This window comes from Schistocerca gregaria, chromosome 4, assembly GCF_023897955.1.
Source record: "Schistocerca gregaria isolate iqSchGreg1 chromosome 4, iqSchGreg1.2, whole genome shotgun sequence".
Lineage (NCBI taxonomy): Eukaryota > Metazoa > Arthropoda > Insecta > Orthoptera > Acrididae > Schistocerca > Schistocerca gregaria.
Genome location: NC_064923.1, coordinates 541,971,279 through 541,997,203, shown reverse-complemented (window position 1 = coordinate 541,997,203; position 25,925 = coordinate 541,971,279). Strand labels below are relative to the sequence as shown.

The 25,925-nt window shown below is 40.1% G+C and overlaps 1 protein-coding gene across 1 annotated transcript in view; it reads left to right on the top strand.

The window, feature by feature from the left end:
• The first annotated feature begins 746 nt into the window (after positions 1-746).
• Positions 747-25,925, top strand: part of LOC126267796 (sodium channel protein Nach-like) — a 96,713-nt gene continuing 71,534 nt past the window's right edge. The window contains exon 1 of the mRNA XM_049973100.1: positions 747-844. Coding sequence (XP_049829057.1) covers positions 747-844 — 98 coding nt within the window. The remainder of the gene's footprint in view (positions 845-25,925) is intronic.

Below are 25,925 nucleotides of genomic sequence, written 5' to 3'. Positions count from 1 at the left end.
TATGGGACTCAACTGCTGCTGTCATTAGTCCCCTAGAACTTAGAACTACTTAAACCTAACTGACCTAAGGACATCACACACATCCATGCCCGAGGCAGGATTCGAACCTGCGACCGTAGCAGACGGCACGGTTCCGGACTGCGCGCCTAGAACCGCGAGACCACCGCGGCCGGCTTTACTGAAAGAATCACTTATTTAAAATTAAGGGATTCTTATATTATTTCAGTATAAGTTTTACACACTTCTTTCAGTCGATTTATCTCAAGTATTTCATTTTTGAGTTTTCTCACTGTTCTTGCCGGGTTGCGATGTGTTAAAAGGTAATATAGACAGAATACGTATGAGAAGAAACTCAGGGAACAGTTGACGAACGGAAATGAAATAAACAAGTCTCTAAATATGATATGAAAACAGAAACACTGTCTTAGAATGCAGAGTTGTATCTTCACCCGTCCACGTTTAGACGTAATTGGTGTTTTGATCACAAGAACCTCTAATCGAAAAAGCAGAATAATGGAGGGAGTATTTTTGCATCGAGATGTTTCTCTAGTAACGTGAGAATTTATCACTCTCATCTGCCCCGCGCGATCATTAATCATTGCTATCATTCGCTCTCGTTATCTACGAAGTCAGTCGCTTGCGGGCAAACAGCAATCAGTCTTGTGACACGGAAAGGTGTTTGTTTTCGTTGCGCGCGAGCGCAGTTTGCGCTGGGCTCGTTAGCAGCCGCGGCGCCCCGCCACGCCATGTGGAGGCGCTTCGCGGCGGCGGCGGAGTTCTCCGCGCAGACCCCGCTGCACGGCTGCCGGCAGGCGGCCAGAGCCGGCACCAGCGCTGGCGGCGGGTGAGCGGCGCCGGGCTAGGCGCCACGTCCTAATCGGGCCCCTCACACACACACCTAATCACGTTCGAAGACAATAGTTTCATGTAAACGTCTTACACTGCCAGATGCTGAACATGTCCGCCATGGAAACTGTTACCACCAGGCGAAACTAACAGTTTGTAAGCGCAAGCTTCCGCGGCCGTTCTCACTACCAATAAAATTGTTCTGGGCTGTTGACCGTATTGTCGATATATAAAATGGTCTGACATTTCGGCCACTGTTGCTTGTGGCCTTCCTCAGGGCTTTGTGCTTCGCTGACTGTTGAGTGAGAGAGACTTTAGATCTTATACTGTTTACGTAAACAACTCCCTCCGCTACTGTGTAAGATACAGTCTCTCTCATTCAGCAGTCAGCTCAACACAAAGACCTGAGGAAGGCTATTTGCAATAGTGGCCGAAACGTCGGACAGTTTTATGTATTGACAGCCCAGAATAATTTTATTGACGGAAACTACAGTCGTTTGTTCAAAGCAATGGCTTCTTTGATTGCTCTGTGAGATTCCTCACTGGAACTACAGCATATAAAATATCAGTCCACTTTATTACGTGAAGGAATAAGAATATTTACGTAACTTGGTACATCCTTTGCTACAGCAGTGCTTGATAATTTACAGGTGTCGTTGACAACCAAAGCATCACTTGAAGCTCTAGTTAACAAACAGTTCTCAAAATTTACAAAAGTTCTTTTCTATAACACTTTAATCCTACTCGAAGTGTTTGACTGCTTCAGTTGCGGTCACGAACTGGGCAGAAAGTTTCCACGCTCGACTGTATATTCACCTCCTTGCAAGGGCGCGGCTGTTCTCAGAGAGAGACGGCGTGCCTTCTTCAGCCTCTCCCATTCGTCACTGCGGATTGCAGCGAGACATCTCTAACGTCTGTGGTATCGATATGCATATCGATATGCATTGCTGACTTTGGTGTGGCGCCGCGATCTTTGTACAGTATCACAGAAACGACATCTGTGACACCAGGAAGTACTTCCACCATCAACATTACCTAGATTATTCTTCATAAAAGTTTAATCATCATGAAGGCCGCCGAAATATTCCATACCATTCTTAGGCAACATTGGGGTGGGTCGTGACTGTGAACTGTTACGAGTTGACAAGTCCTACTATGGCTGACAGCCTCAGAAATTAAACAATCTTTTCTTATCCTATCCTAGTTAGATAAGAACACTGGAATGCTATCAAGATATTTATTACAAAAATTGCTAAATGGAATGGCTCTGAGCACAATGGGACTTAACATCTGAGGTCATCAGTACCCTAGAACTTAGAACTACTTAAACCTAACTAACCTAAGGACATCACACACATCCATGCCCGAGGCAGGATTTGAACCTGCGACCGTAGCGGTCACGCGGTTCCAGACTGAGCGCCTAGAACCGCACGGCCACACCGGCCGGCGATAAATGGAATCTCTACAGTTACAACATTCAGTTAATTCCACTGGTCACACTAATTGAAGATTGGCACAAAACACGCCTTCTTTGCAGAAATAGCGTTCCCCATTTTCACGACCGAAACACTGAAATGGTTGATACTGTCTAACCTGTTTATTTGTAAGAATCTCTACGCTGAATGGCGCTGACACCAGAGAGCTCAAACAGTAATCTATTGGAACTGGACATATTTATAATTACGGTTCCCTATGTCTCAAGCTGTGGCACATGTGTCGCCATAAAACGTCGAATGGAAAGCACGTCTATGGAAGACTGCGGACGTCGTGGAGACAAAGTGTACGTGTAGATGTGAATTAATTACACAGATGACGTGTCGTTGTGCCTGCAAACTTCTGCATTCGAAGTTACAAAAGTACAGAGTCAATTCATGAGTCAATATAATCTGCTTACACACTTGCCGGGAGCAGACTGTGCAGCAGACAAACAAAATGATTCTCCTTCAAGTGGCACAATTGGCTCATTCTGGGACTAAGTTTGAGTGTGTACACTGGACACTTTGTCAGCCATATCTCAAACAAATTATAGGCTCTCCAGTTACTTGTGCCACCTTCATACCCACCAGGAGTCCTCTGGCACATTTTGCTTCAGTATTAGCAAACCTCAGTTCAGTAATGTGAATACTTGATTCAGCCAATTACAGTCATCATTTCAACATGATTGCTCCCACTCATTCTAGCTATGAAACCGCTGGCCATCCCTGAGCAGTTCATACTAAATGTTCTAGAAGCTACGGCTCAGCCAATCACAAGGCTTGCTGCATACAGAGGCGGGAAAGTGCTATGCATTCGGCATGGGAAGAAATCTTAACTGTTGTCTCCAAGACACCCGTGGACCCACCAGGTTAGCCGAGAGCGCTAATGCGCTGCTTACTGGACTCGGGTAGGGGCGCCGGCCCTGGATCGGATTACCGACGTCAGCCGGTGTGGCGGCCTAGCTGCATGCGGTTTTTAGGAGGTTTTCCACATACTGCTTCGTGAATACCGTTATGGTCCCCACGTTCCGACTCAGTTATACGACTCGCAGACATCTCAACACTTTTGCACCATTACATGGATTCCACTAGACGCACATAGCTGGAGTACACTCATTCCACCCCATGGCGTCGGGGTGGCGGCAGGAAAGGCACTAACCATACAGACCCTGCGAAACCGCGGGACAAGGTACCAGCACCAAAACAGTCTCCCAGACGCCCGTGGGGCGATTGGAGACACACTCTGATGGAACCGGCCTATGTGGCCGAGCGGTTCTAGGCGCTTCAGCCTGGAACCTTGCGACCGCTAAGGTCGCAGGTTCGAATCCTACCTCAGGCATGGATGTGTGTGATGTCGTTAGGTTAGTTAGGTTTAATTAGTTCTAAGTTCTAGGATGCTGATGACCTCAGATGTTAAGTCCCATTGCGCTCAGAGCCATTTGAACCACACTCTGATAGGGCTGAAGAACTGCAGGTTATTCTTTTTAGATGGCTGTCTTTAGTGCCCCCTTTCAAACTTTGGCGATGCCCCTGTCAATGGGAGACTATCTTCACAGGGCCACATCACAGGATGACTTTGTGGTGGGCTGTAAAATTCTGGCCTTCAGCTGCTGAGAAAAAACTGCCAGCTCGGCCCCAACCTGCCCAAATTCCGTTGCTTCCTCAGTCCCTCTCACTGTCGTAGCAAATGTAAAAATAATTTTTTAAAGCATGCAGTACTTCAGATTCTAGTTGTTGAGCTTCCAGTATCTGCCACTACAGTTAATAAACTGATCCCTTTGATCGCAAACGCTATAAATATGTTAATCTAATCGATCAAATTAAGTTGACTGATAATGTATGAAGGCAAAATACCGCCGCCCTACACTTACTGGAAACCTTCATTCAATCTCCAATGGCTTATCTGATTCGACTATTTCTCAATTACTGCAACATTTGAATCATTATTGCCATCTCACCAGTCAATGGTACTTCGAGGTGTAACCAACAAGTCAAAATCATAATCACCACCGATCAAATTGATGATGAAGCAATTTACATTGTGCACTAAAAATAGTAAATGGCATTAATCCTGGAATAATTACAGAGTCACTTATCCTACTATTTTAATTCTTGGACTTTTAATCGAAAATGCATCATCCCAATACCACACAAAATTCATAATTTCAAAGCTGTCCCCAGAACCTATGCCCATCCAAAAGCGTAATAGCAATGATTATCCTTCTAAAAACGACTCGAATCCCTATACATGCTCACGCTTTGAGATTCTCTGTGTATAAACATAAGTCCTCTCATACTTGGAGTATCTAGAACCGAGCACGTCCAGTATATTCCGGCGAATGCATATCAAATCTAAACCACCTCTGATTAATACCGAACTCCGTATGCAATATCATCAAATTGACATCTCTCTGCTTCCTCTGCCGATGACCAGTGGCACTAAATGGCATAATTTTCACACAGTCACTTCAAAAACATCTATCCCCCTCTCCCCCCAGCATTTCATACCCTTTGCCTCATTTCTCTTATTTTAATTCTTATCCTTACTATCAACATATCTCTGTCTTCATATCTTCCTGTTTCTGTAATCCTAGCACCGTTTAGTATGATCAAAATACCATCCTTGATATGTTGTCCCATCAAGCTTTACTACTCCACCTGATGTTACCTTGTTATTGCCATCACAGCCACCTCATCAACCGACTAAAAGCATTATATACGTCGTCTGCACCAGTAATACTATCAACATTAAACCTTCGGCAGCAGCATATAACGTTACGTCAGTAGTGTCTGCAGATTCAGTAGTAGCGAACCTCTAAATTTATGCACTTAAACACACCTCACAAGCCTCATGCCACTCTGTATAGCGCGTCGAATCGAATCTTCATGGTCCTGTACCAGCTGCAATAGTAATTAAAGATGTCAACATGAGAACACGTAGGGCTTGCCTGCTAGGGAGCCCAGTGTTCAACAATGTGCAGTGAACAGCATGCTTCGAAACACTTATGCCTGAATTAGCACTGCACTTCGTTATCAGATCAAGTACAGACTAAAAGACACCCATGGCACATATAATGATTTCCTGGTACATCTTTCAGCACTTTGTAGTACACAAATTATCATCGTGTTTCATCTTGTTTCGGGAGTCTGGAAGCAGCACCCTTTACTTCATGATATGTCGCTACAGGCATTTAACGTATACTATTGCACATTCAGACCGTCTAGATTCTGTGTAGAATTGAATTGCCTCAGCCGTGTGCAACTTTTCATGGTATTCCCAACTAATTGTTTACTTCTGTTCGAGTGTGATTGCCAATTCTGTCAACTGAAGACGGAGTTTCTGAAAACTGGAAGAAAGGGAAACCCTGCACGGCAGTTTTTTATGTAAGTGTTTTATAACACAAGGCTTCATCTAATTCCTCATTCAGCCAGATGTCCTCATCGCAGATCAAATGTACCGGTATGCCTGTTTGAATGGCAGGTTTGCTAACTTTTCCGGTTTTTAATCAATTTTGTTTCCCGGGGACTTGGACAGGAAAGGTATCCAGGATCACTGTTTACCTTTTTTTCTGATTGGTTTGATGCTGCGACGCGCCTTGAATTCCTGTCCTGCGCCACCTCTTCATGTCAGAGTACCTCTTGTACCCAACGTATTTGTTGGATGTAATACGGTCTCCGTCTTCCTGTACAGTTTTTACCTGTTACAGTTCCCTCTAGTACTCTGGAGGCTATACCCCGATATCTTAACAGACGTCTGGTCTGCTGCACATTCTTCTTGTCAGTTTTTCCAAATATTCCTTTTCTCTGCGGAGAACTTCCTCATTCCTTACCTGATTATCCTGTCCAATTTTTACACATTCTACTGTAGCACTACATTTATACCTTTCGATTCTCTTCTGTTCTGATTTTGCCACAGTTCATGATTCGTTACTGAATAGTGCTGTGCTCCAAACTGTTGCGCTTCCGTTTTTCGCAAACTATCCCGTAACTGATGTGAAACCCGAAATAAAAAGTCTATCCAGTTAACTAATCTCCACAAATAAATGAAATATGAATTAATACCAGTAATTGCCAGTACTTAACTAATGTAGATTGCAATTTCCTATGTTGAATTAATTGTACGTGAACATAAATAAGAAGCGTCTATGGAAGCATATTGCACTTCGCTGTAGGCTAGAGCACGTGGTGTGTGTCGTGTCAGCTGGCGGGGAAACAGTCACAGCATAATTCGCGGAAGGCACAAGAACATATGCAAAGAACTACGTCAGGGGGTCACACTGTACAGTGCTTTGATGTAAGCCGACTCGGCGCCGGAGTTCTAAAGGTCACAACGCACACTGTATCTCTACGCTATGTGGGAACAATGCAGTCTGTTTTTAACGAGCTGTGTTTGGCTTGGGGACGGCTGCTGTTTTGCCAGAGTCCAGGAAGAAATCCTTTTGGGGACAGCAGGGCAGGCAGTGAGAATTCGGCGAAATACACAGGTCGCTAAGATAGCGTCTGAGAAAGTGGGAACGAAAGAGATCAAGGCACTCTCGAAGACTATAAAACACCGCCACCACTACCAGGCTCCACAACACAAAATGTTTAATGAACTATAAAAACAGTTACCGTTGGGTAACCTAAACAATTTGGGAGTGGAAGGAAGAAACACGGTTGCACTTACATAGGTCTGCCTTTATTGGCGTAGACATAGAGAGGGAGAGAATGGTATACAGCATTCGAGCGCCAAGTACTACGAAATTCGTAATTGGTTAATCAACTGAAAAAGATTAAGGGAGGGAGAGTAGTGTCTTTTAAGACAACTTATTACCGGTAGGCATTCGTAATGTGTATCATTCAACCAATCAAAATTACGTAACGCCAGAAAGACGGAGACAACCTGGTCTTCATTGTCATACGCAGACTGCAGAAAGTTATTCTTCAGCCATGCGCCACCTCAGACAGACCTCACTTCGGCAGTGAGAGACTGTCACCTGACTAACCTGAAATTAGATGCTGTTGTTGGCACAGAGCCAACGACGAAGTGTGCAGCTACTTCAGCCACCATTTGCAGACTATGAAAATGGTGAGATCCAGCTACAACTGTGAGTCGACCTGTCCGGAAAGCCGAGTCATTTTTAACGATGTTCATTTATTTCAATATGCATTACGAAGACTTTTTTTTGTCGTTGGAGTTTCGGCATGTTTTCAATTTCGACAACAGATGCGAACCAATAAACTTCTGTAGTACTAACCTTTAGCAATCACAGTACAGCTGACACGAATATAATTGTTTTCTTGAAATATAATCAAACTGCGAATACGGTACCACCATATTACATAATCAACTGGAAACAAATGAAAATTTGTGCCGGACAGGGACTCGAAACCAAATTTCTCACTTCACATGAGTGATCAACTTCACTGCTTCGGCTATCTGAGCACACTTCACGGGCAGACCCAAACTTCCGAATATCCCAGCGTTTGCTTCCCATAGTACCCGCACAATTATGATTTTTTTGATTCGAGGATTTCGTTCTTCGTCTCCCACTCTTGTTTGTCCCTCCTAGTTCCTGTACTCATTATACAGGGTGTTACAAAAAGGTACGGCCAAACTTTCAGGAAACACTCATCACACACAAAGAAAATTTGTTATGTGGACATGTGTCCGGAAACGCTTACTTTCCATGTTAGAGCTCATTTTATTACTTCTATTCAAATCACATTAATCATGGAATGGAAACACACAGCACCAGAACGTACAAACGTGACTTTAAACACTTTGTTACAGAAAATGTTCAAAATGTTCTCTGTTAGCGACGGTACATACATCCACCCTCTGTCGCACGGAAACCCTGCATTTGCGTAGTCAAGAGCTTTCAAAGGCCCCCATAAATGAAAGTCAAGAGGGTTGAGATCAGGAGAGCGTGGAGGCCATGGAATTGGTCCGCCTCTACCAATCCATCGGTCACCGAATCTGTTGTTGAGAAGCGTACGAACACTTCGACTGAAATGATCAGGAGCTCCATCGTGCATGAACCACATGTTGTGTCGTACTTGTAATGGCACATGTTCTAGCAGCACAGGTAGAGTATCCCGTATGAAATCATGTTAACGTGCTCCGTTGAGCGTAGGTGGAAGAACATGGGGCCCAATCAAGACATCAACAACAATGCCTGCCCAAACGTGTACTGTTGTTGATGACGTGATTGCGCAATTGCCTGCGGATTCTCGTCAGCCCACACATGTTGATTGTGAAAATTTACAGTTTGATCACGTTGGAATGAAACCTCATCCGTAAAGAGAACATTTGCACTGAAATGAAGATTGACACATTGTTGGATAAACCATTCGCAGAAGTGTACCCGTGGAGGCCAGTCAGCTGCTGATAGTGCCTGCACACGCTGGTACGGAAACAACTGGTTCTCCCGTAGCACTCTCCACATAGTGACGTAGTCAACATACTTCTCTGACGCTGACATTAGGGTGATCGTGAACTGCACGAAGAATTGCCTCGTCCATTGCAGGTGTCCTCGTCGTTCTAGGTCTTCCCCAGTCGCGAGTCATAGGCTGGAATGTTCCGTGCTCCCTAAGACGCCGATCAATTGCTTCGAATGTCTTCCTGTCGGGACACTTCGTTCTGGAAATCTGTCTCGATACAAATGTATCGCGCCACGGCTATTTCCCCGTGCTAATTCACACATCAAATGGGCATCTGCCAACTCCGCATTTGTAAACATTGCACTGTCTGAAAAACCACGTTTGTGATGAACACTAACCTGTTGATGCTACCTACTGATGTGTTTGATGCTAGTACTGTAGAGCAATGACTCGCATGTCAACACAAGCACCAAAGTCAACATTACCTTCCTTCAATTGGGCCAACTGGCGGTGAATCGACGAAGTACAATACATACTGACGAAACTAAGATGAACTCTAACATGGAAATTAAGCGTTTCCGGATACATGTCCACATAACATCTTTTCTTTATTTGTGTGTGAGGAATGTTTCCTGAAAGTTTGGCCGTACCTTTTTGTAACACCCTGAATATTACCCGTCTTTCCCTATAGATTATTGCTATTTTACTCAGAATTTCCAATATCTTGCACCTTTTTACATTGACGAATGCTTATTCTAGATCATCAAATCACACAACTGCGTCTTGATTTTCCTTCAGTCTCGCTTCCTTTATCGACCGGAAGGTTAGAACTGCCTCTCTGGTGCGTTTACATTACCTGAAGTCAGACTGATGGTCAACTGAATGATCCTCTATTTTCTTTTCCTTTCTTATGTTTATTATTCTTGTTATCAGCTTGGATACGTGAGCTGTTACGGTGTTTGTGCGATAATTCTCACGCTTATCTTCTCTTTCTATTTTCAGAATTGTACAGATGACGTTTTTTCGAAAGTCTGATGGTAAGTCGCCTATGTCATAGATTCTAAACATGAAACTGAATAATCATTTGATTACAATAATGATTTCAAAAATTCCTATGGAATGTCAACTATCCCTTCTGCCTCATTTGATCTCAAGCCTTTCATAGATGTTTTAGACGTTCAGTCTATTATTGGATCCACTATCTCTTCCATTTTACCTTCAATTTCTTCTTTAATAGCATCATCAGAAAATTTATAGAGGTGTTCAATGTACTGCTTCCATTTACCCACTCTCTCCTCTGCTTTTAACAGTGGGGTTATGACTGCAGTCTTAATGTTGCCACCCTTGCTGTTCATTTCAGTGACACATCTATATGCTGAATCGGTCCTTCCGATTTTCCTTTCTTTTTCGATGTCTTCACACTTTCTTGTACCCATTTCGCACGTAGCTTCCCTGCGCATCCTATTTATTTATATGTCTGTATTACTGACTTTCCTGAACATTTTTGTACCTGCTTCTTTCGTGAAACAATTGAAGTATTTCTTCTGCTGCTCAAGGCTTTTTCGGAGTTACCTCCCTTGTACCTATGTTTGACTGTACAACATCTGTGATTGCTCAGTTTAGAGATGTCCACTCGTCTTCAGCTAAACAGCCTGTTACGGTATTCTTATCACAGTATCGATATCATTAGTGAACTTCAAGCACATCTCAGCATTCCTCAGTACATCACTATCCCACTGCGTTCCACGATCTTCCTTCTGGACGATTCTCTAAAACTTCTATTTACTCTTTATCACTACTTAATTGTAATCTGAGTTTATATCTGCTCCTGAGTGAGCTTTAAATTCCAATATCTGATATCGGTATCTCTGTCGGACCATGATGTGTTCCATCTGGTATGTTCCACTGTTTTTGAATCTTTTGAAGTATATCTCCTCCTCTTCTGATTCTTGAACAGATTACTCGCTATTACTACCTAAAATTTATTGTTGCACTGAACTAGTCTATCTCGCCTCTCTTTCTTACTATCAATCCAATTGTATTGTCCTGTATTGTATGGAACTGGGGACCTAGAAACGACGGAGAAGCTTCGTCTTCGCCGTAACCCTCAGCAGTTCACAACAGACTACAGCCGTCCACTGACCCCACAGCCGCCCACACCGAACCCAGGGTTATTGTGCAGTTCGGCCCCCAGTGGAAACCCCCCCCCTCTCACACCAGACGAGGGTAACCCCAATATGGTGTAAGCTTAGATGGAGAAAGTGGACCGGCACGCCTTCCCGCCAGGAAAGCAATGCGCCAGACCGCATGACTAACTGGACGGGCTATCAAGCCCTTATTTCCTTGTAAATTTTCCTTCTATCCTTTCCCCTACAACCGCATTCAGTCCTCCTTTGCTTACTATATTCCTGTTCAGTATCCTCATATACTCTCTCTATCTCTTCATCTTCTTCTTGTGACTCCTACATTACACCTGAACTATCGTTGTCAGTTTTAGTTTGCTGTTGAATTTGAAGAGAATAGTCCCATTACTGAACTGTTCACAATAACTCACCCTCTGCCTTACCTTCCTTTTCATAATGAATTCTACTCCCGTAATAACGCCGCCATTCCCACACTGCACTTTGTAATGACGAGTGTTCCAAAGGATCCCTACAATATGTTCAAAATATTCAAATGTGTGTGAAATCTTATGGGACTTGATTGCTAAGGTTATCAGTCACTAAGCTTACACACTAATTAACCTAAATTATCCTAAGGACAAACACACACACACACACACACACACACACACACACACACACACACACACACACAGACGCCCGAGGGAGGACTCGAACCTCCGCCAGGATCAGCCGCACAGTCCATGACTGCAGCGCTATCTGACCGCTCGGCTAATCCCGCGCGGCCCTACAATATGGAATAATGCGTCTGATCCGATGTAAAGTGGGTGTTATTCGTATTAATAAACTTTACTGTTAATGACGATAAACGAAGTCTCGCGTAACTGAAATATTTTTCAATGATCGATTTGAGATTTCATTTGTTCTGATTTCCTGTTCATTAACCTGCACAGTTAGCTGAAACAAACTTGCGGTCGCCAGCTCGCTGCGCGAACAACTCTAGTATGATCAAATATTGGAATAATGACAATAGCAGTGTAACTCACCTAGTTATTCTATTAGCAAACAGCACTATTCAACTTCTCACAATACACTGACACAGTTGTGAAATAGAATGCTACAGGAAAGGATGGGTTTCTTTTCTGTCTGTTAAAGAGAACAGCTACTCAAGGCTCTAGCGCTACCCATTAAATTCTCTATAGCAATAGAGTCGCATCCAGCAGAATATTCCGACGTTATTCACCTTAATGTGGCTGGTCCCGGCGGAGGTTCTTGTCCTCCATTGGGCATGGGTGTGTGTGTGTGTGTTTGTCCTTAGGATAATTTAGGTTAAGTAGTGTGTAAGGAATACGTCTGTATTTTCTCTTATATATTAGCTTCGAAAATGGAGCAATAATTGAATACATTTTCTGGTTTAGTGTTTTTAGCAATAACTACAGTGTAATGCTCGCTGCAATGCTTAAGCAGTTAATTTGTTAATCACTAACAAATAATGTAAAACTGATGAATGACATTCATGTTTTGACAGATGAAACAATATTCTGTTTCAAATTAAAAAGCAATGTTTAATAAAAAAATCCTGAAAGCTATCATTGGAAACGTGGTAGTACTGACGTTTGTAAAAATCATTTAATCTGACCATGACCTGTTACTTTTGTGAAATACTTTTTGAACAGTCTTTCAAAGAAATTAAGGTTATTACCTTTTGGTTTCAGAAAACATTATTATTTAACTGTTGTTCAATTGTGAACAGTTAACATAAAGCATTCTCAGAGTTTCGACTGTTTCAAGCTAATCACAAAAAAAAAAAAAATGTTATTAGATTATTGTTCACTCATCTGGATAAGTTTCTGTGTCTTAATACAACTTGGAATTCCACTTAAGGAAAGGGAGGACCCTATCACGGAAAATTTTCGGACTGGAGCACAACAAACAATGAGAAATTACAATTTGAACACTATGAGTTCTAAACGCTGGAATGTCAGTACAAACCCGAACAATAAACTAGTTAAATCTTAATTTGTGCTGAATCTTTTTAGGTGCTTCGGCGGATAACATAATGTAAAAATAAACTGTACGCGCTCTTCATCGCTCTTGCAATACACAGCATTGGCACCACAGTACATTCTGTTGCCAGCTAAGCTCTAGAAGTTTTCTACTGTTCCCACATAATTCCAAATACTGTCTGTCTATACGAAATCTTTTCATTGTATCATAACGACGATCATTTTACTATCTCACAGACACTCACAGATCACAGCACAATTTGACTGTAATGCATTTTACGTCTGAACCATAAGCACTCTATCAATGTAAAAGCAATGGCTGCCTCTCCAACAACTATTTCGCGTGCAGGTCCGTCCAGAGACATTAATGAAGCCTACCGATCGATACTCTTACTGATAATGTTACACTTTTCATTGATCTACATTACAAGATGTAGTAGACTCAAGGAAACTTCAAACACAGAACATAGTGCTTATGGTATTTTGAAATTTCAACAGAGCAGTGACTACCAGTTTTATGAAAATTTTTCATATCATAGCTGCATGAACTACAATAACAATTTTGTCAATATTTCAATTACAGTATTTATACACATACATTTTTACATACGCAGAAATACACGGAAAGCGTTTTTGTCACTCTTACCAATAATTAAAAAATATTTTTGTTCACAAAATTAATAGTTATTAATCATAGAGATTTTGACAAATTATTACTTAACTGTACTTTAAACAGCATAATTTTATCTTTGTCCATTTATATATCCTCTCAGTAATTTTCTCACTATGACATATCAGTCCTTATAAGCATTTATTACTTTTTATGTTAGCATATTTTATGTTTCATTCCTGTAAAAGAACACATATATTTCACTAGTGCTGAACAACCTTTCAGCATATTTTGTGTTCTGGTGCCTGCATGTCAAGCATGTTCATAGACATTCACTTCCAATTATTTATCTGTTCACCACTTTAGTTACTTTCTAGAAACATTATCCAAGCTTTCAGTTCATCTCTTTGATGCTATTGCTCGTTATCTGTAACTAACGTAACCAGTCTCAGTTCACATACCTATAAAAATTTTACATACATAATGAATGTTATTAAAGTAGTATCATCTGATACTCTGTACTTATTCATATAAATTTTATAGTTAAGTCACATTACATATTTTTATACTTTTATTTTTGACTTCATAAATGAATGTTAACATCAATTATTTTTTTTATTTTGGTAATGTTTCAGATCTATAACGTTACAGACACCTCACCTTTCAAAGACCGAGGGTAAACCAAGCAAAAAGCATTAGGATGAAGAACACACTCAATCTTAATTGGTCATTTGTTAATGACTTTGAAAGTGTGTATTTCATTGTCGGTTACACTGGCTTTTTCGTGCGTTTTCATGATAACAACGTCTCCTACCTTGAATTTAACTTTTTTCACTTTATCATCAAGCCTCTTTATTCATGCTTCAACGCACTTAATCATCTTTTCTCTCAACAGTTTCTTTTTGTGTGACATACCCAATTTTTATGTTGGTGGTAATTTGATTATCTCTTCTAGTATGCTTTTTGGTTAATGACCAAAACTAATTTCAATTGGAGAAAAGCTCATTATTTCATGTAAGAAGAATTCATTATTTCTTCCATTTCAGATACATATTTGCCCCAAGCTGTATCATCACTGTGACAATAAGTCCTAACATAATTGACCAATTCACTCATAAATCGTTCAGATGGGTTAGTTTTCCGGTGGTAAGCCGCAATATGAATCACTACACCAGTTCCTTTATTTCCTCATTCCAAACTTGGGATGTAATTGAAGCCCATTGTCAGATAATATAGGTTTTGATTGTCCGATTTCCACAAAATGTTTATTTGAAAATTTTACGAATACTGCTCTTGCAGTAGCTTTTCTCAAAGTATACAATTTTATAACTTTGGAAAAAGTATCCAACGCCACCAAAATCTATACAAAGTTTCCTGTCGTTTCTAGCAGTGGACCATAAATGTCCATTGCCGAAATTTCCAGATTGTCTTTAGGCTAAATGCTTTGCACAGCACCATGACTCGTTAAGTCCATCACTTTTTCTCTCTGACATTTATTACAAGCCCATACACTTTCTCTTACTTTCTTAGTTATATTAAAAAATATTACATGTTCAGATATTTTATGTGTACACATTTTTGGTCCACAGTGGCCATAAGCTAAATAGTAATAGGCAATTCAGATATGCACTTACTTGGCCAACATATTCGGCAGTGTTCACAAGTTTCAATCTTTCGTAAATGTAATATGCCATAGTACAGTTTTTAATAGTTTCTATATTTGGCACCTTCTTCATCTCTAGCATCATTTTTATTTTTCACTAGCGTGAAACATTCATCTTCAGATTGATAACGATGTATATTTTTACATGTGTTCTCTTTTTTTTTTTACCTTCAACCTCGTTAAAATACATCGTTTTAAATGTTCTCTCTGATCTCTCCCTGTTAGTTTTACCACCAGGATAAAATGGCAGTCTTGCAAGGCATCTGCTACACAGTTATCAGCTCCTTTAATGTACAAATTTCATAATGAATCATCTATATGATTACTGCCCACCTTGTCAATCTGTCATGCTTCAGACGATAACTCTTTGAAAACATCAACGTTTTACGATCGTTATGTACTGTTATTTTGCGTCTCCTTCAATAACCTTCGAATTTCCTAATATCCCGTATGATAGCTAATACATCTGTTCCTGACACTGTGTAGTTTCGCTCGTATTTGGATGACGTCTTTCTTGCAAAAACTATTGCATGACTTTTTTTATCTTCTCTTTTTCCTATTTCCTGAAATAGGTGAACTCCAATGCCATAATCAAGTGAATCAGTGAGTATGAAATGGCAAAGATGGTTCTGGGTGGTGAAGAATTGATCATTAGTTCTTGTTTCAAGTGGTCAATTCCTGCTTGATATTTTTCTGTCGATACATATGCACTATTCTGTTTCGGCAGATTACATAAATCTGGATCATCAAAGGCTGTCCACTTACATATTTACGATAGAAATTACATAGATCCAAAAGCAATTGTAACTGTTTTCTAGTCTTTGGAGGCTGACACTCCCTGGTTGCTTCTAATTTCCCAGGATCTTCTGTCATTCCAGTTGTAATAATATGGCCAAAGAACTCCAACTTTTTTTTTAGAAATTCACACTTATTGTTTTCAGAGTATTTCTACCTGTTTTTAACATCCAAAAAGTCTCATCTAACAATTCACAATGCTCTTTCCATAATGATGTCGCTATCAACAGATCGTTTGCATATGTGGTTATCCTGTTTTCCCTAACACCCCATCCAAAGCTCGGATAAACTTTGACTCAGATAAATCCAAAAGGAATCACTTTGTAATGATAACATTTTCCTGCAAAGTTAAATGCAGTCAGCTTTCCTCGAATCTGTTTCAAGGGCAGATTTGCCTTCATTCTGCGGTCTGATCAAGACTTATCATATATTTTACCTTATGGAATTTCTCTGGCATATTGTCAAGACTTTCTGGCCTACCACTTTCAGGTTTCACTTCTTTTTGAGGTCACGAGCATCTGTCACAATCCTCACTCCAGCGTATTTTTTGTTGACTAGAAATATTGACTCCTGCATTATATATATATATATATATATATATATATATATATATATATATATAATTATTATATTGACTCCTAGATTTTCGTGTTATTCCCCAGTCTTACATACGATTTATTTCTTTTTGTACTGCTTCTTCTCTATTTAATGGTGTTTGGTAAAATGGCCCAAATAATAAAATAATAGTTCATATGGTATCGTTTCTATTTCATACTAAAAGTCATGCATTAAACCAGGCTTGTCTGAAGGCACTTCTTTGTTGCTCACCAAAACATTGTACAACTCATCCTTCTGTTCTAATGTTACTTACGATATTGTTTCTATTAAGGCTCGCAAATAATCTACAGATGTGTTCGCTCTGTTCACATTTCTAACACGATAATTCTTAGTTCCTTCACCTTAGCCTACACACTCCGATAATGTAACAATTCTCAGAGCTATATCCTCTCTCATATCAGTTGCCACAACACTATCGATGTTCACTTCCATTTTTTTCTCACCTACTGTACAAGCCGTTTATTTTCTATTACAGTCAGTAATTACTCCATGTTTCTTTACCAGCCCGTACCTACAGCTATCTCAGTACAAACTGAGGAAGCACTGAAAAGTCATGTACAAACAATATATTATTAATATCGAATTCTATCAAGATGTACGCTTTAACTGGTTTGCCACCACCCATTGCACCTATTATTTTCACTCCCATAACTAGCGCTTCCGCTTTTCCTGATTTTCTTTTTATATGCTTGTAAAATAACTGAGACAAAGCACTAATTTGACTGCCACTATCAACTAACACTTGTGTTTCTTCATCGTATACTTTCACTGGGATCATTGTCTGTTCACATCGCCGTACTTCAATTCCTTTATCTTCCCACAATAAATCTTGTTCAATTTCTAAATCTCCCCACTGAATTTCCTCCTGCTTTAGCATTTTATCTGGTGGCTTCTTCTTACTTTCCCTTCCTCTTTCAACCTCTTGATACGGAATACTTTAATTTCTGTAGTATTTATCGTATCACCAAGAACTCTCTCTCTGTCACATTCATCTGAATGTATTACATTGGCTGTAACTTCATATACATTAAAATTCTCGGTTTTACTTATTAATGTTACGCAGTCACCAAAGGTCCAAGCTCTTGCCCCATAGCACAGTTTCCAATTGTCCATTTTAATACGCTTACTTCATTGGGTTCAGCAATGGCATCAACAAAATTATTCTTATATACCTCAAACGATTTACACTTCTCATGATAACTACAAATTTCATCTAATTCACTGGTTATATATTCGTCATTCATATGTTTATTAAATACACTTTCCTTTCTCTTCCTCGTAGCTTCATCATTATTCTCTATAAAACCTTTCACTGTTTCCTTCTTCTAAACCCTCGTACATCTTATTCATCTGCTGTCATCATTCCTTATCCTCAACCACAGTTTCAACTTCATTTATTGAGACACCTTGCGCATTTTCAACTGAACACTGGGCTAGAACCGGTGCGACAGCACCACTCGTCCATGCGCGTGTATTAGCTCCGGCAGCACATGTAATTGCATGAACTTGCATTTCTGACACATCTTAAACAAGCCATTAGAATTTTGTTGTTCGGGCCCGGTAGCCTCTGCGCGACCTTGACTATCCGTAACAAATTTTCCTATTGACTGTCAGTTATATCGTTATTCTTGCAGCAAAACTGATTTCTTTTCTGTTGGTGTCGGAGCCTCGCAATTCTATTTGCAGAACTACGCCCCTTTACCGATATGAAGCGTTGTTTTCGTCATAGAGATTTTATCACAGTCCCCCACAAGATAACTTCGGACATTTCGTGGTAGTCTGTCGCTCAGTATGTCCAGCAGTCATTTTCCACTCATTTGCTCTTCAGGTATTCCGACTTTTTACACAGGTCCTTGCAATAGGTTTTCATACTCGAATTCCTCTTGCTTATCTGCTGACCAGTATTCTTTTCCAAACATTTTCAAAAATTCATAGAGCGTTTCGCAACCTCCTGAGGCGCGAACAGCCCAGGTACTTGCATCTCCACTCAACCTTGTTGTGGCAGTTCTCACGCGGCTTTCCTCCAGAAGTTCTTTTGGTATTAATGGCCTAGACTTATCCATGAACACAGCCGAATGACTTCTGCCTTTTGCATAAAAATTGTCGAGATCACTACCTATCTGATTCTGACATGATCCTCCTATCTCTTGGCTTACAGTAAAACTTCTGGTACTCTCTAGGTTTTCCACACATTCCTGAACTTTGTTTGTTTCTGTGTTACTCACGTTTACAGCTCCCTATAATTGAGATCCCGATTCTTGTTTAACCATATCCATTTTTTCATGCAAAGGAGTTGCAGACTGCTTTACCTCTGATCTGCTTAACCTTCCTCTCTTTAGATCAACATCTGTTTACTGACATTCTTCATATTTATATCTACATTTTGATTTACTTTGGACACCACATACTTGCTATTCTCTTCGATAAAGCCACTCAATTGCTGTTGCGTACTTGACTTCATATTCTTTATTTCATTGGTAAACAAATATTAAGGGTTTCCCTTTCATCTCCAATTTTCTTGTCCATTTCATAGACTGAATAGATGTGTGAATTTTACTATTCAAAGATTGATTAGAATTTCGTAACTCAGTTCTCAAATTATTTAAGTCAGTGCTCAAAAATTGATCTGACTTCTTCAAATTGGGGCTCAAAGATTTATGTGGTTCATCAGTTTCATTTCTCATGGCAGTTAAACAAGGTTTCATTGATTTAACCATTTCTGTTACCACATCCATACGATCTGCACCCAATTTGATTTCCTGCCCCACTACTGGCTTCACTTCTGTTACACTTTCGTCCAAAATACTGTCGTATCCCATGTAATTTTCATTTACATTTTCCATAATGTCATTAAAATCTTCCTGCTTCATTACTACGTTGTTTATATCCGCCATAGTCTTTGTTTCCATTTTGATATCTAATTTATTGTCAAACAACTCTGTACTCAGAACGTGATATTGTGTTTCTTATTCCACCTTCTTTACTGAATTCAACCTTCTATGCTAGTGCTTACTGAAATTTGTCTTACACCTGAAAATTTCAAATCGGGCTTTCATCAATTTCAGAACAATGGTAATCAAATTACACTGCCCTGTCACCGTAAACCACGTATAAACTACATTTTGTCTGTAATGACACGTTTTCCTAAGGATCTCTGCAGTATGGAATAAGGCATCTCTCCGAAGTAAAATTATCGTGTAGTAACGTTACATGTGTTACAGCCGATTCGTCCAAATGGCTCTGAGCACTATGGGACTTAACATCTTAGGTCATCAGTCCCCTAGAACTTAGAACTACTTAAACCTAACTAAGCTAAGGACATCACACACATCCATGCCCGAGGCAGGATTCGCACCTGCGACCGTAGCAGTCCCGCGGTTCCGGACTGTATCGCCTAGAACCGCACGGCCACCACGGGCGGCGATTCGTCCTTAACCCGCTTTTCTATCTACAACGATAAACAAGATCTCGGTTAAGTGATATATGGTCGATTTGAAATTTCAGTAGTCATTTGTTCTGATTTCCTTTTCACTAATATGCACAGTTAGCTGAAACAAACTACGATCATCAGCTCGCTGCGTGAGCAACTCTAGTGTAATGAAATATTGGAATAATGACAGTAGCAGCATAACTCACCTCGGTTTGTTATTACCATATGACACTACTCAACTTCTCACAATCTTTGACACAGCTATGAAATGGAAATATTGCAGGAAAAGATGAGTTTCTTTTCTGTCTGTTAAACAGAAGAGCTACTCAAGGCTCTAGCGCTACCCATTAAATTCTCTATAACAATTGGGCCGCGTCCAGCAAAATATTACGACGTTACTCACCTTAATGCTTAATATTGGCTGTCTTCAGTATACCTGTACCGGAATACATTTGTATTTGCTCTTATATATTAGCTTCGAAAATCGAGCAATGATGGAATACATTTTTTTGGTGTAGTGATTTTAGCAATATCTATAGTGTAATGCTCGCTGCAATGCTTGAGCAGTTAGTTTCGTTAATCAGTAACAAATAATCTAAAATAAAAAACTGACATTCGTGTTTTGACAATTGGAAGTAATGCTCTTTCAAACTGAAAAGCAATGTTTAGTAAAACCAAGCTTGAAAGCTGTCATTGGACACGTGATATTACTGACGATAGTTAAAATCATTTAATCTGAGTATGACCTTTTACTTTTGAAAATACTTTTTAAACAGTCTTTCAAAGGAATTAAGGTTATTACCTTTTGGTTTCACAAAAAGTTGATCACACTGTCATTATTATTCAACTGTTGTTCAGTTGTGAGCAGTTACCATAAAGCATTGACAATGTTTCGACTGTTTCAAACCAATCGCAAAAACAAATGTTATTAGATTATCGTTAACTGATGTGGGTAAGCTTCTGCCTCTTAATACAACTCGGAATTTCACTTAAGGAAAGGGAGGACCCTGTCACGGACAATGTTCGGGCTGGAGAAGAACAATTATTGTTGTTGTTGTTGTCTTCAGTCCTGAGACTGGTTTGATGCAGCTCTCCATGCTACTCTATCCTGTGCAAGCTGCTTCATCTCCCAGTACCTACTGCAACCTACATCCTTCTGAATCTGCTTAGTGTACTCATCTCTCGGTCTCCCTCTACGATTTTTACCCTCCACGCTGCCCTCCAATGCTAAATTTGTGATCCCTTGATGCCTCAAAACATGTCCTACCAACCGATCCCTTCTTCTAGTCAAGTTGTGCCACAAACTTCTCTTCTCCCCAATCCTATTCAATACCTCCTCATTAGTTACGTGATCTATCCACCTTATCTTCAGTATTCTTCTGTAGCACCACATTTCGAAAGCTTCTATTCTCTTCTTGTCCAAACTAGTTATCGTCCATGTTTCACTTCCATACATGGCTACACTCCAAACAAATACTTTCAGAAACGACTTCCTGATACATAAATCTATATTCGATGATAACAAATTTCTCTTCTTCAGAAACGCTTTCCTTGCCATTGCCAGTCTACATTTTATATCCTCTCTACTTCGACCATCATCAGTTATTTTACTTCCTAAATAGCAAAACTCCTTTACTACTTTAAGTGTCTCATTTCCTAAACTAATTCCCTCAGCATCACCCGATTTAATTTGACTACATTCCATTATCCTCGTTTTGCTTTTGTTAATGTTCATCTTATATCCTCCTTTCAAGACACTCTCCATTCCGTTCAACTGCTCTTCCAAGTCCTTTGCCATCTCTGACAGAATTACAATGTCATCGGCGAACCTCAAAGTTTTTACTTCGTCTCCATGAATTTTAATACCTACTCCAAATTTTTCTTTTGTTTCCTTTACTGCTTGCTCAATATACAGATTGAATAACATCGGGGAGAGGCTACAACCCTGTCTCACTCCTTTCCCAACCACTGCTTCCCTTTCATGCCCCTCGACTCTTATTACTGCCATCTGGTTTCTGTACAAATTATGAACAGCCTTTCGCTCCCTGTATTTTACCCCTGCCACCTTTAGAATTTGTAAAAGAGTATTCCAGTCAACATTGTCAAAAGCTTTCTCTAAGTCTACAAATGCTAGAAACGTAGGTTTGCCTTTTCTTAATCTTTCTTCTAAGATAAGTCGTAAGGTCAGTATTGCCTCACGTGTTCCAACATTTCGACGGAATCCAAACTGATCCTCCCCGAGGTCTGCATCTACCAGTTTTTCCATTCGTCTGTAAAGAATTCGCGTTAGTATTTTGCAGCCGTGGCTTATTAAACTGATAGTTCGGTAATTTTCACATCTGTCAGCACCTGCTTTCTTTGGGATTGGAATTATTATATTCTTCTTGAAGTCTGAGGGTATTTCGCCTGTCTCATACATCTTGCTCACCAGCTGGTAGAGTTTTGTCATGACTGGCTCTCCCAAGGCCGTCAGTAGTTCTAATGGAATGTTGTCTACTCCGGGGGCCTTGTTTCGACTCAGGTCTTTCACTGCTCTGTCAAACTCTTCACGCAGTATCGTATCTCCCATTTCGTCTTCATCTACATCCTCTTCTATTTCCATAATATTGTCCTCAAGTACATCGCCCTTGTATAAACCTTCTATATACTCCTTCCACCTTTCTGCCTTCCCTTCTTTGCTTAGAACTGGGCTGCCATCTGAGCTCTTGATATTCATACACGTGGTTCTCTTCTCTCCAAAGGTCTCTTTAATTTTCCTGTAGGCAGTATCTATCTTACCCCTAGTGAGATAAGCTTCTACATCCTTACATTTGTCCTCTAGCCATCCCTGTTTAGCAATTTTGCACTTCCTGTCGATCTCATTTTTGAGACGTTTGTATTCCTTTTTGCCTGCTTCATTTACTGCATTTTTATATTTTCTCCTTTCATCAATTAAATTCAATATTTCTTCTGTTACCCAAGGATTTCTAGCAGCCCTCGTCTTTGTACCTACTTTATCCTCTGCTGCCTTCACTACTACATCCCTCAGAGCTACCCATTCTTCTTCTACTGTATTTCTTTCCCCTATTCCTGTCAATTGTTCCCTTATGCTCTCTCTGAAACTCTGTACAACCTCTGGTTCTTTCAGTTTATCCAGGTCCCATCTCCTTAATTTCCCACATTTTTGCAGTTTCTTCAGTTTTAATCTACAGGTCATAACCAATAGATTGTGGTCAGAGTCCACATCTGCCCCTGGAAATGTCTTACAACTTAAAACCTGGTTCCTAAATCTCTGTCTTACCATTATATAATCTATCTGATACCTTTTAGTACCTCCAGGGTTCTTCCACGTATACAACCTTCTTTCATGATTCTTAAACCAAGTGTTAGCTATGATTAAGTTGTGCTCTGTGCAAAATTCTACTAGGCGGCTTCCTCTTTCATTTCTTAGCCCCAATCCATATTCACCTACTATGTTTCCTTCTCTCCCTTTTCCTACACTCGAATTCCAGTCACCCATTACTATTAAATTTTCGTCTCCCTTCACTATCTGAATAATTTCTTTTATTTCATCGTACATTTCTTCAATTTCTTCATCATCTGCAGAGCTAGTTGGCATATAAACTTGTACTACTGTAGTAGGTGTGGGCTTCGTATCTATCTTGGCCACAATAATGCGTTCACTATGCTGTTTGTAGTAGCTTACCCGCATTCCTATTTTCCTATTCATTATTAAACCTACTCCTGCATTACCCCTATTTGATTTTGTGTTTATAACCCTGTAGTCACCTGACCAGAAGTCTTGTTCCTCCTGCCACCGAACTTCACTAATTCCCACTATATCTAACTTTAACCTATCCATTTCCCTTTTTAAATTTTCTAACCTACCTGCCCGATTAAGGGATCTGAGATTCCACGCTCCGATCCGTAGAACGCCAGTTTTCTTTCTCCTGATAACGACATCCTCCTGAGTAGTCCCCGCCCGGAGATCCGAATGGGGGACTATTTTACCTCCGGAATATTTTACCCAAGAGGATGCCATCATCATTTAATCATACAGTAAAGCTGCATGTCCTCGGGAAAAATTACGGCTGTAGTTTCCCCTTGCTTTCAGCCGTTCGCAGTACCAGCACAGCAAGGCCGTTTTGGTTAATGTTGCAAGGCCAGATCAGTCAATCATCCAGACTGTTGCCCCTGCAACTACTGAAAAGGCTGCTGCCCCTCTTCAGGAACCACACGTTTGTCTGGCCTCTCAACAGATACCCCTCCGTTGTGGTTGCACCTACGGTACGGCCATCTGTATCGCTGAGGCACGCAAGCCTCCCCACCAACGGCAAGGTCCATGGTTCATGGGGGGAGGAACAATTACTACCACAACGAAAAACTATAATTTGCTCACAACCAGTTCTAAACGCCGGAATGCCTGTACAAACTCGTACAGTAGATTGGTTAGACTTTAATTTGTGCTGAATCTTCTTTGGGTTTCTGCGGATAAAGTTATGCAGCAATAAATTGTACAGGCTCTTCATGGCGTCGATTTAAAATGTACAGCATTGGCCACACAGTATATTTTGTTGTCAGTTAAGCTCTTGAAGTTGTACCCACATAATTCTAAATACTGTCTGTCCATACAAAATCATCTCATCGCACCATAACGACGAACATTTCAGTACCATCATAAGCACACACACATCTCATCACACTTTGACTGAACTACATTTTACGATTGAGCCAGAAACATTCTAGTAACGCAAAAGCAATGACTGCCTCTCCAACAACTATTCCGCGCAGAGGAGCGTCCAAAGACATTACAGAAGCCTATCGGTCGATACTCTTGCAGATAATGTTACACCCTTAACTATTCCAGCGTGTCTACATACAACACATAAAAAATACTAGTAATGTATTGACATATAGCTCACTGAATTAAATAACATTAATAAAAATATTCACAGCATAAACATTACTGAATAATATATGCAATCCGAAGTATACATTAAAGCGAAATTGCTGTTGATGTTATCCCATATTCTTATATACTGAAACCCTTATCTTCTTTGCATTTCACTTCGCCGACCCCCACTATATCTACAGCGAAGCTTTGCAATTCCATTTTCAGATTTTCTTCTTTCTTCTGCCGCAAAAGTTCCCAAATCCAGTAATGAGAATTCTGAACTAGTGACGACAGGAATTAAAGTCCAGAAGGAAGAAGAAATCATCTCTAAATTTAGGACAATATCATGAGGATGTAAAGACGTAGCATGTTACACTAATTACATGTGACAATGTTAAACACTCCTATGCACGATAAACTATTCTACTACTGTTATGCAACAGTTACGCCTGTATCGACTATTCCGAGGTCAAGCTAAAGACATATTGTATGATACGATAGCTGAGTTTGATTTATAATTGTGAAACCTGTGAAGATCATTATATCAGAGTATTAGATCACAAACAAATGAAATATGAAGTAATAAGTTGTTGTTAATGATTTGACTTTAATTTCTTTCATTTAAAAATTTGTTTTGGTTCTTGACTATGAGACAGAATCACGTTTTGTGCTCCAAACTAAGATATAGTATCCATACCTATTAACATATGGATGATGTCGAAGGATCAGATTAACTTTATAGAGTATGAGAAAACCTTGCTATTCGAAATAATGGATGGTCGTGGGTTAAGAGTGATTCTGTTCGTGACACACATATATGTCACATAACGCTGATGGACTTCAGGGTTGTTCACAAATGGTGCTGATCCATGTACCGTTATCAGGAAATGCTGAGACTTTTAGTTATTACAAAATATAAGTGTGTAGCACATGAGAAGCTGAGACGTTTAGACGTAAGTTTAATGAAACAGAAGATGACACGACGTGTTACTTTAGTAGAGAACGGACTGATAGATTATGAATGTGCAGTGACAATTGAAAATAGATTCCATACCAGGATACGAACCTTCGTATGTTTATCAACATGGGCTGTCGACCTAACCGTTAAAAGACATCTAAGTAC